Source organism: Oryx dammah, unplaced genomic scaffold (assembly GCF_014754425.2).
Source record: "Oryx dammah isolate SB20612 unplaced genomic scaffold, SCBI_Odam_1.1 HiC_scaffold_29, whole genome shotgun sequence".
NCBI lineage: Eukaryota > Metazoa > Chordata > Mammalia > Artiodactyla > Bovidae > Oryx > Oryx dammah.
In genome coordinates, this window is record NW_024070213.1 from 39,872,346 (window position 1) to 39,887,341 (window position 14,996).

A 14,996-nucleotide genomic window follows, 5' to 3' on the forward strand; every position below is an offset into this window, starting at 1 on the left:
AATACTTTAAAGTCTGACATAATATGTGGGTCCCAAAAGTGACTGCTCATTTATAAAACACCAATAATAAAAAGTACCATCTATTTCCTCTGAGAAACCTAAATGGTTTTTTCTCCCCAAAATTGTTTTTCTGTCTGTAATGTTTCCATCATACTGGATATTCTCCAAGGTATGAAAATTAAGGGAACAGAAAAAAAGAAATCTTTTCGATTTTTCCTATAAATGAATTAAAGTACTTTGATTCAGCATCAATATTCAAAACTCTACAAAAAAAGATGTTCATAAATCCTAATCAACTAAGATGGTGGTAAAAAAAAAAAAAAAAAAACCCTCATGAAAAAGATCCATTATGGCATTATCAATTCCTTTCTACAGGGTATGAACACCAACTATGACTTGTACTGCTACCAGGGATAAGAAACAATGGGTGAAGATAAAATGTTGAGAGTGAGAAACAGACTGGTTGCGGGTTATGTGAACAAAGGAATTTTCTCCAGCCTTTGCAAAGGCTCAGCAAAGCTTTTTCCAAGACCTCAATATGGACCTCAATAGCACTTATCAAACTGTTTCTGCTTGAGAGGGGGAAAGACAAAAGAGGTGGTAATTCTAGCTTCCCAAGACAGCGGGATTCCCTTGGACACAAACTCATGGTGGTGTAAGAAAACACAAAGGTGCTGAGGACACTTTGGGACTGTATCACATGATTACCTCACATCTCTCTTTAGCCATCTCCCAGGGTTGGATTAGGTGTTCTTATCGCTCAGGTCATACTGAACCTCCCCTATCAAAGTATCTATTGCATTAAATGTTTATCTTTCTCTTGAACTGCATCCCCCTTAGGCTTCAGCTCCATGATGACAGGGACTCTATCTCTGTTGTTCACCAGTATATCACTAGGACCCAACATAGACTCTGACATGTGACAGGACCTCAAATATTTATTGATTTAATCAAGTAAGAAATATGTTTTTTTCCAGATCTCCGAGAAGAAAAGCTGTGACAAATCTAGACAGCATATTAAAAAAAAACAGAAATAGAACTTTGCCAACAAAGGTCCATATAGTCAAAGGTATGGTTTTTCCAGTAGTCATGTACAGATGTGGGAGAAGGAAATGGCAACCCACTTCAGTACTCTCGCCCGGAGAATCCCCATGGACAGAGGAGCCTGGGAGGCTACAGTCCATGAGGTCACAAGAGTCAGACACAACTTAGTGAGTAAACTACCACCATGTACAGATGTGAGAGTTGGACCGTAAAGAAGGCTGAGCATCAAAGAATTGATGCTTTTGAACTGTGGTGCTGGAGAAGACTCTTGAGATTCCCTTGGACAGCAAGATCCAACCAGTCAATCCTAAAGAAAATCAACCCTGAATACTCTTTGGAAGGACTGATGATGAACCTGAAGTTCCAATACTCTGGCCATCTGATGTGAAGAGCTGACTCACTGGAAAAGACCCTGGTGCTGGGAAAGACTGAGGACAAGAGAAACGGATGACAGAGAACGAGATGGTTGGATGGCATCGACTCAATGGACATGAGTTTGAACAAATTCTGGAAGACAGTGAAGTACAGGAGAGCCTGGCATGCTGTAGTCCACAGGGTCACAAAGAGTCAGAATGACTTAGTAGCTGAATGACAACCAGGTTATAATCAGATATCATGCAAACCACTAACAGCAGCCTATTTCTCCTTATTTATGTGGAAACTAGTAAGTCAGGTTACTTATCTTCTTTCAGTTGCTGCTGCTGCTGCTAAGTCACGTCAGTCGTGTCCGACTCTGTGTGACCCCATAGACAGCAGCCCACCAGGCTTCCCCGTCCCTGGGATTCTCCAGGCAAGAACACTGGAGTGGGTTGCCATTTCCTTCTCCAATGCATGAAAGTGAAAAGTGAAAGTGAAGTCGCTCAGTCATGTCCGACTCTTCACGATCCCATGGACTGCAGCCTACCAGGCTCCTCTGTCTACGGGATTTTCCAGGCAAGAGTACTGGAGTGGGTTGCCATTGCCTTCTCCGTTCTTTCAGTTGAGGACTGGTTAAAAAGAAATGAGGTAGATTATTATCAACCAATAGTACCAAACCATAAAATTTATTTTCTGAACCATGACTCTGAATGATAAATCCCTATCAAAGGACAAAGCTCATATCAAAAAAACAAAGAGATGTGGACTGAATAGGAAGGCTCCCAACTCTAATTTGAAGGGAAAGAAGAAAATGTTACACAAACTACAAACAGGCTATCTCACAGCAGAGGTCTAACAAAAGAAAGCCTTCATTAAAAAAAAAAAAAAATTCCCCAATAGGCTGAAAGATGAAAATAAAAACAGTGAAACTCCATAGTGCCTGGCACATGGATGATGTTTAAAACAAGATTTAAATCTAAAAAGAACATCGTATACTGAAAAAAACACCTGGGTAGAAAATTAAAATTTGATAGGGTTAAATAGAAATATATTTCAAACCTCCAACCAGAAGGTAAACATAAAGATCTTTCTTTTAGAACAATGGACCAAAACTAAATCAACTCAACATATTGGGAGAGGGATAAATCAATCACATGTATCAGAAAAAAAAAAAAAAAACTTAAAAACACTTAAAAACTTTTAATTCCTCTAGTACTGAAAATAGCCTAGAGGAATTAAAAAGTTTTTAAAACAATAAAATAGTCTAGAGGAACTTCCCTGGCAGCCGAGTGGTTAAGACTCCACCCTTCCAAAGCAGGGGGCATGGGTTTCACCCCTTATTAGGGAACTAAGATCCCACACGCCACGTGGTATAGCCAAAAAATAAATATAATAAAATAGCCTAGAAATACTTAACAGATGAGGAGCCAACAGAAAGTACTAAAATTAAATAATGAAAAGTGAACGTGAGTTAAAGTGCCCTATGGATAACAAAGCTAATATCATCTCAGTTCAGTCACTCAGTCGTGTCCGACTCTTTGCGACCCCATGGACTGCAGCACGCCAGGCTTCCCTGTCCTTCATCAACTCCCAGATTCACTCAAACTCACATCCATCAAGTCAGTGATGCCATCCAGCCATCTCATCCTCTGTCATCCCCTTCTACTCCTGCCCCCAATCCCTCCCAGCATCAGAGTCTTTTCCAATGAGTCAACTCTTCGCATGAGGTGGCCAAAGTATTGGAGTTTCAGCTTTAGCATCAGTCCTTCCAAAGAACACCCAGGGCTGATCTCCTTTAGAATGGACTGGTTGGATCTCCTTGCAGTCCAAGGGACTCTCAAGAAGCTTCTCCAACACCACAGTTCAAAAGCATCAGTTCTTCGGTGCTCAGCGATCTTAACAGTCCAACTCTCACATCCATACGTGACCACTGGAAAAACCATAGCCTTGACTAGATGGACCTTTGTTGGCAAAGTAATGTCTCTGTTTTTTAATATGCTATCTAGGTTGGTCGTAACTTTCCTTCCAAGGAGTAAGTGTCTTTTAATTTCATGGCTGCAATCACCATCTGCAGTGATTTTGGAGCCCAAAAAATAAAGTCTGACACTGTTTCCACTGTTTCCCCATCTATCTCCCATGAAGTGATGGGACCAGATGCCATGATCTTCGTTTTCTGAATGTTGAGCTGTAAGCCAACTTTTTCACTCTCCTCTTTCACTTTCATCAAGAGGCTTTTTAGTTCCTCTTCACTTTCTGCCATAAGGGTGGTGTCATCTGCATATCTGAGGTTATTGAGATTTCTCCTGGCAATCTTGATTCCAGCTTGTGCTTCTTCCAGCCCAGTGTTTCTCATGATGTACTCTGCATATAAGTTAAATAAGCAGGGTGACAGTATAGAGCCTTTATGTACTCCTTTTCCTATCTGGAACCAGTCTGTTGTTCCATGTCCAGTTCTAACTGTTGCTTCCTGACCTGCATACAGGTTTCTCAAGAGGCAGGTCAGGTGGTCTGGTATGCCCATTTCTTTCAGAATTGTCCACAGTTTATTGTGATCCACACAGTCAAAGGCTTTGGCATAGTCAATAAAGCAGAAATAGATGTTTTTCTGGAACTCTCTTGCTTTTTTGATGATCCAGCGGATGTTGGCAATTTGATCTCTGGTTCCTCTGCCTTTTCTAAAACCAGCTGGAACATCTGGAAGTTCACGGTTCACATAGTGCTGAAGCCTGGCTTGGAGAATTTGGAGCATTACTTTACTAGCGTGTGAGATGAGTGCAACTGTGCCGTAGTTTGAGCATTCTTTGGCATTGCGTTTCTTTGGGATTGGAATGAAAACTGACCTTTTCCAGGCCTGTGGCCACTGCTGAGTCTTCCATATTTCCTGGCATATTGAGTGCAGCACTTTCACAGCATCATCTTTCAGGATTTGAAAGAGCTCAATGGGGATTCCATCACTCCACTAGCTTTGTTCATAGTGAGGCTTTCTAAGGCCCACTTGACTTCACATTCCAGGATGTCTGGCTCTAGGTGAGTGATCACACCATCGTGATTATCTGGGTTGTGAAGATCTTCTTTGCACAGTTCTTCTGTGTATTCTTGCCACCTCTTCTTAATATCTTCTGCTTCTGTTAGGTCCATACCATTTCTGTCCTTTATCAAGGCCATCTTTGCAAATATCATCTTAGACTTGCATTAACAGAAGTATTCAGAAACAGAAGGAAGTATCTCTCTATACTAGGCTATTTTAGATTTCACACTACCTTTTAAAAGTCAGACATCCAGAAGAGAGCAACTCAGAATTACATAATACAAAGATTAAGATGGTAGATGTCATCAACTTCAGAATATTTTGTGGTATTTTGTTTTTGATCCCAGAGGAATGGAGAAGAGAATTTTAATTCACTGTACAAGAAAGTATCCAAAAAGTAGAAAGGCCTTTGAGACATTCTCCCTACCCCAGAATGAATTCACCAAAATATTTCCTCAGTTGTTAGAACAAGATCTCTAAAGGTCCATCTTTCTAAAACTAAGACTCTAAAACAACAAAGAATACCTATTAATGAAAGCTTAAGACTTCATATTAATTAATGGTTAAATTTATAGAGAAAAAAAATTGAATTGCCAAATAGAGTAATTCACACTACATCAGTGAGACCACATGTAAGTCTATTTAAATTATGAACCATAAATTTTCCTAGTAATTACTGTCATGCTCTCAAGAAGGATCTACCAATTCTATGTTTCATTATATGTCAAATAATGCTAAACACACAAGCCAATATTATATAAATTTTCAAGCCCACATTCACAGTGTCTCATATTCAGATAACATTTGTATTGAGTTCTTCAGTAGCTATCCTCCACCCCACCTGCCAGAATAAAAAATTGGCAGGAATTAGATGAACAATAACCAAGCACCACTATCAGACACTAACATTTTCCTCAAGATCAGTAATTAAGCTGGTTTTAAGGAAAGCCAAAAAAAAAAAAAAAAATATATATATATATATATACACACATATACTTACATCTTGGCTCAGTCCAGAAAAGGTTTTCTGAAGCTCCTTGGCAAATTCTAAGTTATGTAACACTTCTTCATATTTCTCAACTGCTTCCTACCAAACCAAATAAGAAAACATCAATTCTGTGAATTTCCAAGTACAATATGTCAAAATAAGTGCTCCTTGATAACAGTAGAAGAGATTTAACACTTTAGGAACTAGCCATTTACTACACATGGGCTTCCCAGGTGCCACAGTAGTGAAGAATCTGCCTGCCAATGCAGGAGACACAAGAGATGCAGGTTTAATCCCTGGATCAGGAAGATTCCCTGGAGAAGGAAATGGCAACCCACTCCAGAATTCTTGCCTGGAAAGTTCCATGGACAGAGGAGCCACGCAGACTTCAGCCCATGAGGTTGCAAAGAGTCAGACACGACTAAGTACACATTTACTATACATACTCAAAAAAGTGAGGAGAAAGTATTTAGTAGAAGTTACATAAAGTTAAATTCAAAAATTCAACTTTTATGCTAGAAATCTGAACCATAATAATAATAATGAAGTTGACTATCCATAAAAGTCTAAGGTCAGAGAGGCCTAAGGGTTTCAAGAACACTGAACCTACAGGATTCCTCTGTCAATATTCATTCAGTACACAAATATATTACCCAAGTAGCACAGTGAGAGTCACAGATGAAGCAACCTCAAGAAATGTACACTATGATAGGAAAAACTTGTAAATAATTACCTATAACAACAAAATAAGTATTATAACAGAAATATTGCAAATTTGGAGGGTATGCCATGTGGCTTGCCAGATCTCAGTTCCCTGACCAGGGACTGAACCTGGGTCCCTGGCAGTGAAAGCAGAGTCACAAACACTGGAACATTAGGGAATTCCCTGTAAATTTAAAGAGGCAAATTTTTCTTTGCAATTTCACAGATGAAGAAAGTAAATAATTAGAGAAGGGGCAGGTGTCTATGGACTTTACTTCAAATCTACATGGAGGAACAAAGGGCCAATACAAAACAGCATAAGATGGAGAACTCATCTAATCAGATAAAGACATATTACAAAGCCTCTACAGTTAAAATAGTGTAATATTCCATTTCTGAATATCTACCCAAAAGAAATGAAAGCATATACCCACCTAAAGACTTGTAGACAAACTTATACAGCACATTATTTATTACAGCCCCAAATAAAAGCAATCCAAATATCCAGCAACTCTGGACAGATACAAAGCAATCTATCAGAATCATTATTTTATAAGATGAGTACTGAACAGAGGAAGGACAGGGTGAAAGAAAAAACATCTTTTTTAACATTTCCTAATTTCTAAACTATGTGAATTACTTCCAATTTTAAAAAACTAAACTTAAGGGCTTTTTAATTAAGTACTATAGTACTGACAGCAGGTCTCTGAGGGCTCAGATTATAGATTTTTTTTTCTTCTGACTTATCTGCATTTTCTAAATTTCTACCTGAAGTATATATTCCTTGTACGAGATGTTATTTCTCAAAAGTACTGCTAACTATAGAATCACATCGAAAAACCTAATATTCAATCATTTTATATGTAGTAAATCTGTATGTAATATTTAAATACCTACCATATGCAATAAACCATTCTAGTAATAGGAAAACAGCAGTAAGCAGACAAAATCTCTACTTTAACAGAACTTACACTGCAAGGGAAGAAGAGATAAAACTTTAGTTTGTCAGAGAAGCACTTTTATTTAAAAAAATTAAAGCAAGGAAAGGAGCAAAGGAGTGTTATCAGGACAGGCCTTACTGAGATGACCTTCAAAGAAAAAGCTGAAGGAGGTTGGGAACGGAGCCATTTAGACATCTGGGGGAAAAGCACCCCAGGCAGTAAGAAGAGCACGGCAAAACCCTGAAGTAGCAGTGCGGCTGCGATATGTGAGGATCAGAAGAAGGCCTGTGTTGCTGGGATGAAGCCAGGAAGAGAGAAGTGTTGGAAATGCAATGAAAATGCAAAAGGAAATAGGCAGCATAATTTATTTGTAGGGCCTTACAGGCCATTCTGAGGTTCACTGGTGGCTCAGATGGTAAAGAATCCGCCTGCAATACAGGAGACTCAGGTTCAATCCCTGGGTTGGGAAGATCTCCTGGAGAAGGGGATGGCTACCCACTCCAGTATTCTTGCCTGGAGAATTCCACGGACAGAGGAGCCTGGCAGGCTACAGTCCATGCAGTCCCACAAAGTCGGACATGAATGAGCGACTAACACTTTACTATATATCACAGGACATTCTGCACATGATGAGAACCAATAGGGGGGGACTTCTGAGCAGAGGACTGATATCTGACTTGTTTTTGAATAGGACTACAGAGGCTACTGGGGTTTCCCAGGTTGGAACCTGGGAAAAATAAACCTGCCTGCCAATGCAGCATATATGAGTTTGATCCCTGGGTCAGGAAGATCCCCTGGAGAAGGAAATGGCAACCTGCTCCAGTTTTTTTGCCTGAAGAACCCCAGGGACAGAGGCGCCTGGCTGGCAAGAAACCATGGGGTCGCCAAGAGTCAGACATGACTGAGTGAACACGGAGGCACACACACACTAAGGCTACTATGTTAAGAACAGACTTGGAGGGAGAGCAGAAATAGAAAACCCTGTAAGGAAGCTGTTACAGTAATGCAGACGAAAGGTGATGTGGTGTGGAACAGGAAGGCAGAGGCAGAATTTATGAGAAATGGTCTGTTTCTGAATTTATTTTGAAGGAGGAATTGACCACACACTTGCTGATGGGCTAGATACAAGGTGTGAAGAGAAAAATGAGAAATTCTCCAAGGTTTTGAGTGATACCATCCTTCTAGGAAATCAGGCTGTTACAGTGACGGTTAAAGGAGAACAAGTTTTGTGGAGCAAAATGAAGTAAAAGGCAACTGGACATAGGAATCAGCAGTTCAGAGAACTGCTCTATTGACAATATAAATTTGGAGTCTGTCAGGTATCGCTCAAGCAATCAAAGTTAATACTATAGAAGCAACATATAGTAGCTTGTGTATCTCAGACTAGTGAGATTAAAGTTCACCTGGCTAGAGCTCCTCAACATTTCTTAGAGAGCTACCATGAGAATCACCAGCCTCCCCATTCCCATCCCCTATGTTTCCCCAAAGACAAAAACACGTAACAGAACACTTTCTCCAAGGGTGTTTAGACAGTGGTTTCATCACTTTAAAAGTTAGTGAACACACCATGACTACTTAAAAACAAAACCATGTTGAAATGCTGAATGTCCAGCTAAGTCCTTTCACCAGCCATCTGAGCACATCATTCTCAGAACTCGACAATTCAAATCTGTGTCTCAGCAAAACAGTAATTCACTACATCACAAAAATTCTAGGTCAGTGAAGAAGAGCCAACATGGCAAGGAAAAAGTCCTTGAATACCAGTACCGGCAATTCACAACCAAACACTTTAAATAACATAAAAGACAATAGATCCACATGCTAGATCAAATAACTTTTAGATTAATTTTGTGCTCTTAGCCAGGAAGTGTGATCAGATCAAAAAGGCAAACATCAATAAAGCGTTTTTAAATTTTTCCATACTGTAAAAACTATCCTTCATGCTATTAGATAAAACTTGCAATTACTGGGTATACCAGGGGCAACGTAAAGAGTATTTTTAACTGTCATAAACAGTAAATATTTAAAGGCCCGGTATCCATCAGATAAACATGACTCCTAAGAAGGAACACACCAATACAAGATAAAAAAGCAGGGATATACCATCAGAGGAATTAAGGAGAAGCAACTAGAGAAAACTAAGGCAAGCTGTAGTAGTTACCCTTTTACATTTTAGAGCAGAGAGATGTCAGGTTTAGAATATGTGAGTAAATAGTAGAAAGCTAGGTGATTCCCTGCTCTTCTCCTTCAGTCCACTCTAGAGAAAGTTTAATTAAATCCATACATTATTGCTTTGTGATTATCTACATCTTCACTCTTATTTGACAACACACACCCCCATCCATGTACTATCTACTAGTGCAAAAGTAAAGTCAAAAATATAAGACCTGATAGGTAAAGACAAAGTCTTTGGAAAAACCCAGTGGACTCTCACTCTTCCTTTTTAGCCTATCAAATCTTTCAGTTCAGTTCAGTCACTCAGTCATGTCCGACTCTTTGCAACCCCATGAACCGCAGCACGCCAGGCCTCCCTGTCCTTCCCCAACTCCCGGAGTCCACCAAAACCCATGTCCATTGAGTCGGTGATGCCATCCAACCATCTTACCCTCTGTCATCCCATTCTCCTCCTGTTCTTTGATCTCCCCCAAATTCATCTAGTCTTACAAGAAAATAAATCTGACCAAAGGATCAGAAACCACTTACCAACTGGTCTGGATTAAGATGCTCTCCATTTTTCAGGCGATCTTTGTAATCTTCCAGTTTGAGCTACAAAAGAGAAAACTTGTATCTACCACAATCTGATACAAAGTTCTGAAACAAACTAAATAGAGACTGTTTCTCAGGAAAACAAAGTTCTTGCAGTAAACTACCAATCTATAAGAATAACATTTTAGTACAAGGTAAGAGGCAATTGTAGATGAATTCCAGTCAGAAAAAAATATATATATATTACACACAATCAACACTAGTCTGGAATTACAAGAGTTAAGCGGTAATAAACCCTTTTTCTCTTAATGGCCTCTGTAACTAGATTACATGACACATCAGAATTTAACAAATAAATCATATGCCCCTAACCCAGTGGTGCTCAATCAGGGGCAGTTTTGTCCCCCAAGGACACATGACAATGTCTGGAGGTATCTCTGGCTATCACCACTCGGGGGATAGGGAGGAAGTGGGTGCCACTGGAATCCTGAGGGTAGAGGCCAGGCCACTATAGAATGCTACAGTGCATCCTACAGTGCAAAGGACAGCCCCCCACAACAAGGAACTATCCAGCACAAAACGGCAAGAGCATTTGTGAGGCTGACAAGTCCTGCTTAAATGGTTACCTGTTGAATTATGTGAGCATTTGTCCAATGAAACTTCATAATGGAAGTACAGAAATGTAATATTTTTTTTTCTAGAATTACAGTAGCCTCAACTTGAAGCCATTTTTCATTTTAAAAAATCTGATATTTAGGTAAATAAATGACAAATAAATTGCATTTATTGTCCAAATAATGACATGACCCTTTATGGTATTCTAAAAGCAATTTTAGGCACCTTCTATGTTTGCTTTATAGCTTTAAAATACTTTCTTAGAAGCTTGAAACAAAAGTATGAGTACTGACAAGATTGGTATTCAAAATTAAAGGGGTACTATAGTTCAGTTGAAGAGTATAATTATACATATATTACACATATATATGTAGTTCCTCCACCTGGGTAAGACATTTATGAGTCTAACAAAAGATCCCGCTTAGAACAGATCCTGCTTTGACTCTAACTTCCCACAGTGGCAGGGGATTTGTGCTGACCCAGGCACACTCACCTTATCATGCTCATGATCAACTGCATGCATGCAAAAGACAACTGGTGAGAACTAAGGCTACAGAGAAGCTACCAGTAACTGGCCCTTTTTCACTATCTTCCTAGAGTGTGTGAGGGTAGTGGGGTGGGGAATGGGAACAGAAAGGAACAGGGTCAACCAAACTCTTGAAAATCTCTTCACCCTCCTCCATCAAAAGCAACTTTCCTAGATTTAACTAGGTCTTGGCATAGAAATATTCACAAGTTCCTCGGTCCAGATAGTAACTCACCTATCACAAGCAAAAGAGAATCATGACACAACAAAGCTATGTGCAGTACCATTTCACAGGCTACATGACTCAGGAAATGAGGAATGATCTGGATCTTTACATCAGCATTTACTGTCACATCAGGCTGGTTACAACCTGCGTATCTTTACAAGGCTCTCTACAATGCTTTCACCAACCAATCTGAAACAATCACCTAGCAACACAAAAATTAGTGCTAAAACATCTTCTGGCTCTGCCATCGTTAAAGCTTCCAATGACTGCAGCAGTTATACTGCAATATCAAATGCTGCAGAAAGTCACAAGGAAAACAAGCTTAAAAAAAAAAGGACCACTATTCATTTATGAAAAGAAATATTAATACTACATGCAAGGAATTAACGACCTAAAGTAGCTACCTCTTCAAATATTTCAACAGTAGCATGCATAATAATTTTACTATGAAGAATATTTTTATTCAGTTATTCTGGCAAATCAAATATAAAGTGTTTAATACAGTCAGTATTTAGCCCACTTGTACATTTTCAGCCAGCTAAATCTCAAGGTTACTTAAATCTTCAGGAAAGAAATCTTTAGGAAGAATACCTATGAGCCCCTGATAGAAAGTAAAAATGCAAGTTCCTTAACTCTAATTTAACATGGCGTATATACGGGGCTGGGTGGGGAAAAAAAGTTACCTTCTTTTTCTCGATGTTTCTGATTTTGTGTTTAAGACATATGAGTCCATTATCAATATATGTCTCATATGCTTGGGAAGGAGAGGCAGCAGAGCTGAGAGCAGACTGCAAGGGGCTCATCGCCCGCTGGCTTTCCCCATGCTGACTGTGGTTCACTTGGGGCTTGGCTGACTTCATTGTCCTCTGTTTTCCCTCCTCTGAATGGCCTGAAGGTGACTGGTAACCAAAAGGAGATGAAGAGAGTTGCACCATTGAAACAGATGAGGCTGAAAGAGGGAAGGGAAAAAAAAAAAGTTAGGAATAAAACTAAATTATGACTAGAGGCTTTAAATTCCCTGAAAAGTCTAGACCCACGTCCCCCAAAATTCTCTTCCACAGAAGTGAGCTCAAAACTTAATGTTGTTTTAAATACTGTACTTTCATTTCACTACCTTGACGGCAGTTCGTGCCAAGTACTGGCGCCTATGGGGGATGTTTCCAGAAATTCAATTTCCCACATAGGAAGAACTGCTAATCAAACAGTGGCTTCAGAGCTGAGGGCGACCCACATTCTGAATAATTTCTATGGTCAAGTGATGACACACACAAAAAACAAGCCTTCCCCATCCGGACAAGGCAGCCAGCCATTCGAAACTCTTCACATTATCTCTCACCACCAGCCCCAACCCCAATCACTAACAACCACATTTAAAAGAAAATCCCAAACACACACAATTCTTTCAGAGCTCTCTTTCACTAAGTGCGGAGAAACTTCTTGAACAAGAATGCTAACTTCCCTTTGATTGCTCTGGGGCCTACAAGGCAAGCTCGTCACTACTGGACACTGGAGCGAGGTACTCTCAAGCTGCGACCTCTTCGAGTTGGTGTTCAGTTTTGTTTAAACTAACCCATAACCACTCACAAGTCAACCGGTTTAAGGGCGCATCCTGGCGAGCCTTACACCGCACGACCGTGGCCCTTGCTCCCCCTCCAGCCCCGCGCATCAGCGCTTATCTCCCCACTCCCCTTGAGGAGCATCCCCAGAGCAAGGACAAAACAGGCCCCAGGCACCCGCAAGGCCCGCGCCAGAGGCGCTTCTACGAGGCGGGCCCTAGGCCCCCCGAGGGCAGCGACCCCCGCCCTCCCACAGTCGTCCGGTCGCCGAAGCAGCGGGCCGGGGCCACTTCTGCAGGTGCCTCTAGGAGGCCGATCTGCGTAAGACGCACGGGCCACCTGCCCGCCAGGGCCGCGCCCCAAGGATGCCGAGCCGTCCTGCACTCCGGGCAGCGGTCGCCCAACCCGGCCCACCCTCGCCGGCCGGCCACTTGCCCCCGCCGCGCCGACTCAGGCAGCCGCAGCCTGGCTTCACCTCCGCAGGCCCGCCGAGGCCGCTGCCGCCGCCGCCGCCGCTGCCGCAGCCCGGGCCCGCCTTCGAAAGCCGGCGGGAGCCAGGAGAGCTGCGGAGGTGGACCGGCGCCACCCCGCACTCGTGTCTCCTCCTCCCGCCTTCCCCCTCTCCCCTCCCTGTCCTCGCAGGCGGCGTCTGCGGCACCAGACACACCGCCGACTCAGCCGCTCCTGCCCAGGCCCGCCCGCGACGCCGTGGGGGGGGGGGCCTATATAGGTGCGCCCCGCCCCCACGCGCGCGCACCTCCTCCTTCCGGTGCCGGGCCCCACCGCCGCGGGCCTCCGCCCGGGGCGGGGGGCGCTTGCGCCAGGCCCAGCTGCGGCGAGAAGTCGTCGCGAGAGGGCGCGTTCTCCCCGCGATTGCGCAGATTGCGGGTCACCAGGTGGGCCCGCTGAGTTGTAGAGAGCCGGCTGGCCGCGAACTCCGCAGCTCTACGCGACCTTGCTGATTGCTGCCAGTAACTCTTGGCGTGACCTTGAGCAGGTGATTTGGATCACTCGAAAAGCACAGAGAGCCCTTTGTGGACTTGCCAGTTAAACCGAACTTGAGCCTTTGGTGGTTTAGGTGGGCAGTCTTCAAGTGCAGGCTTGCCTCTGCCCCTCACCTCCAGATTCCATCCTTCACTGTCCGATGGAGAGAAATCACCGTTTCCGCCGAAAGAACTCATAGGGGCAGAATACTCCAAACCGGCATTGCCATAAAAACGATCTGGGTGACTCCGCAGCCTTCAGTAATAAGATTTAGTTTATTTAGGCTGTGTCATTTGTTACTTTGAAACATTAATTCGTTGGCACTCAGAGAAAAAGCTAATAAAAATCTTGGTACAGTTGCATCAAATTAAGAGAAAAGGTTGGAATACATCACTGTTTCTGAAGGAAGGGATGGTATTTCTCATACCAAAAGAGGAAAAGAAAGAGAAAAAAACCAGATATACCTACCATGTGTCTAGCTATTACACCAAAAAGAAATGTTTTAGGTCCTGTACCTGGGACTCTGATAAAAATTATTTAGGCTAGCAAGAGAAGAACACTGAAAAATCAGTATAATCAAGGAAACAAAACTCCAACTTAAAAAATGTTGGGGAAACAACACAAAAATTATCATGATGTTTAACATTTCTTGATACAGGATTTTGCCATTTGTGGCATTCTTTTCAGTTTGTGTTGCGTTTTAGCTTTGAATCTCTGAATCCCACATGCGACCTTGAGGGTCAGACAAATAATAGGTTGTCCATTTGTTTCATCGTTTATAACGAGAGATAAAACAAAGCTGTTGAAGGTCAGGGGAGGAAGACTACGCCTTCATCCTTAAGAGAGCAAAAAAACAATGAACAAAGGTAAAAACATGTGAAGGACACACTTTTGTATCATTGAGTAGAAACAAAGTTACAGCTCATTTTTATGCCTGTGGTAGCCTGAGCTAATAGTGAATCTAAGAATGAACAGTATTTCTGACATATTAATCATTATATGTTTGCCTTCTAACTGACCAAGAATAAACTATCCTTTGGGTCATATAGATCTGGCCACGGATCCTAAATATTCCACTAAATGTAATAATTCTGAATAAATCTATACTGTTGTATTTGCAAACATGATTCAGAAAATCAATAAAGAATGCAAAAGCAAAAATAATTAAATTTCAAGTCTGGTAAGGTATAAGCAGAGCATAACATTTGTAGGAGATTGTACCTAATAGATAATGTTGTGGTGATATTTTCTGGGAAAAAAAGGAAAAAATTATTCAGAAAAAAACCTTTTCTGCTAGAAAAGATCTTTAAACCCAGTGAGTCC

General features: G+C 41.6%; 1 protein-coding gene across 17 annotated transcripts in view; it reads right to left on the reverse strand.

The window, feature by feature from the left end:
* LOC120858528 (caprin-2) overlaps window positions 1-13,402 on the reverse strand; it is a 40,797-nt gene extending 27,395 nt beyond the window's left edge. For 16 of the 17 annotated variants that reach the window (XM_040234649.1, XM_040234645.1, XM_040234641.1 and 13 more), the window contains exons 1-4: window positions 13,165-13,381; window positions 11,817-12,082; window positions 9,764-9,826; window positions 5,430-5,516 (exon numbers count right to left, since the gene is read on the reverse strand). In XM_040234649.1, the coding sequence (XP_040090583.1) occupies window positions 5,430-5,516; window positions 9,764-9,826; window positions 11,817-12,068 (402 nt within the window). In that variant the 5' untranslated portion in view covers window positions 12,069-12,082; window positions 13,165-13,381. Of the gene's footprint in view, window positions 1-5,429; window positions 5,517-9,763; window positions 9,827-11,816; window positions 12,083-13,164 lie in introns of all 17 variants that reach the window. The other variant, XM_040234635.1, reaches the window with a different exon arrangement.
* Window positions 13,403-14,996: the final 1,594 nt, after the last annotated feature.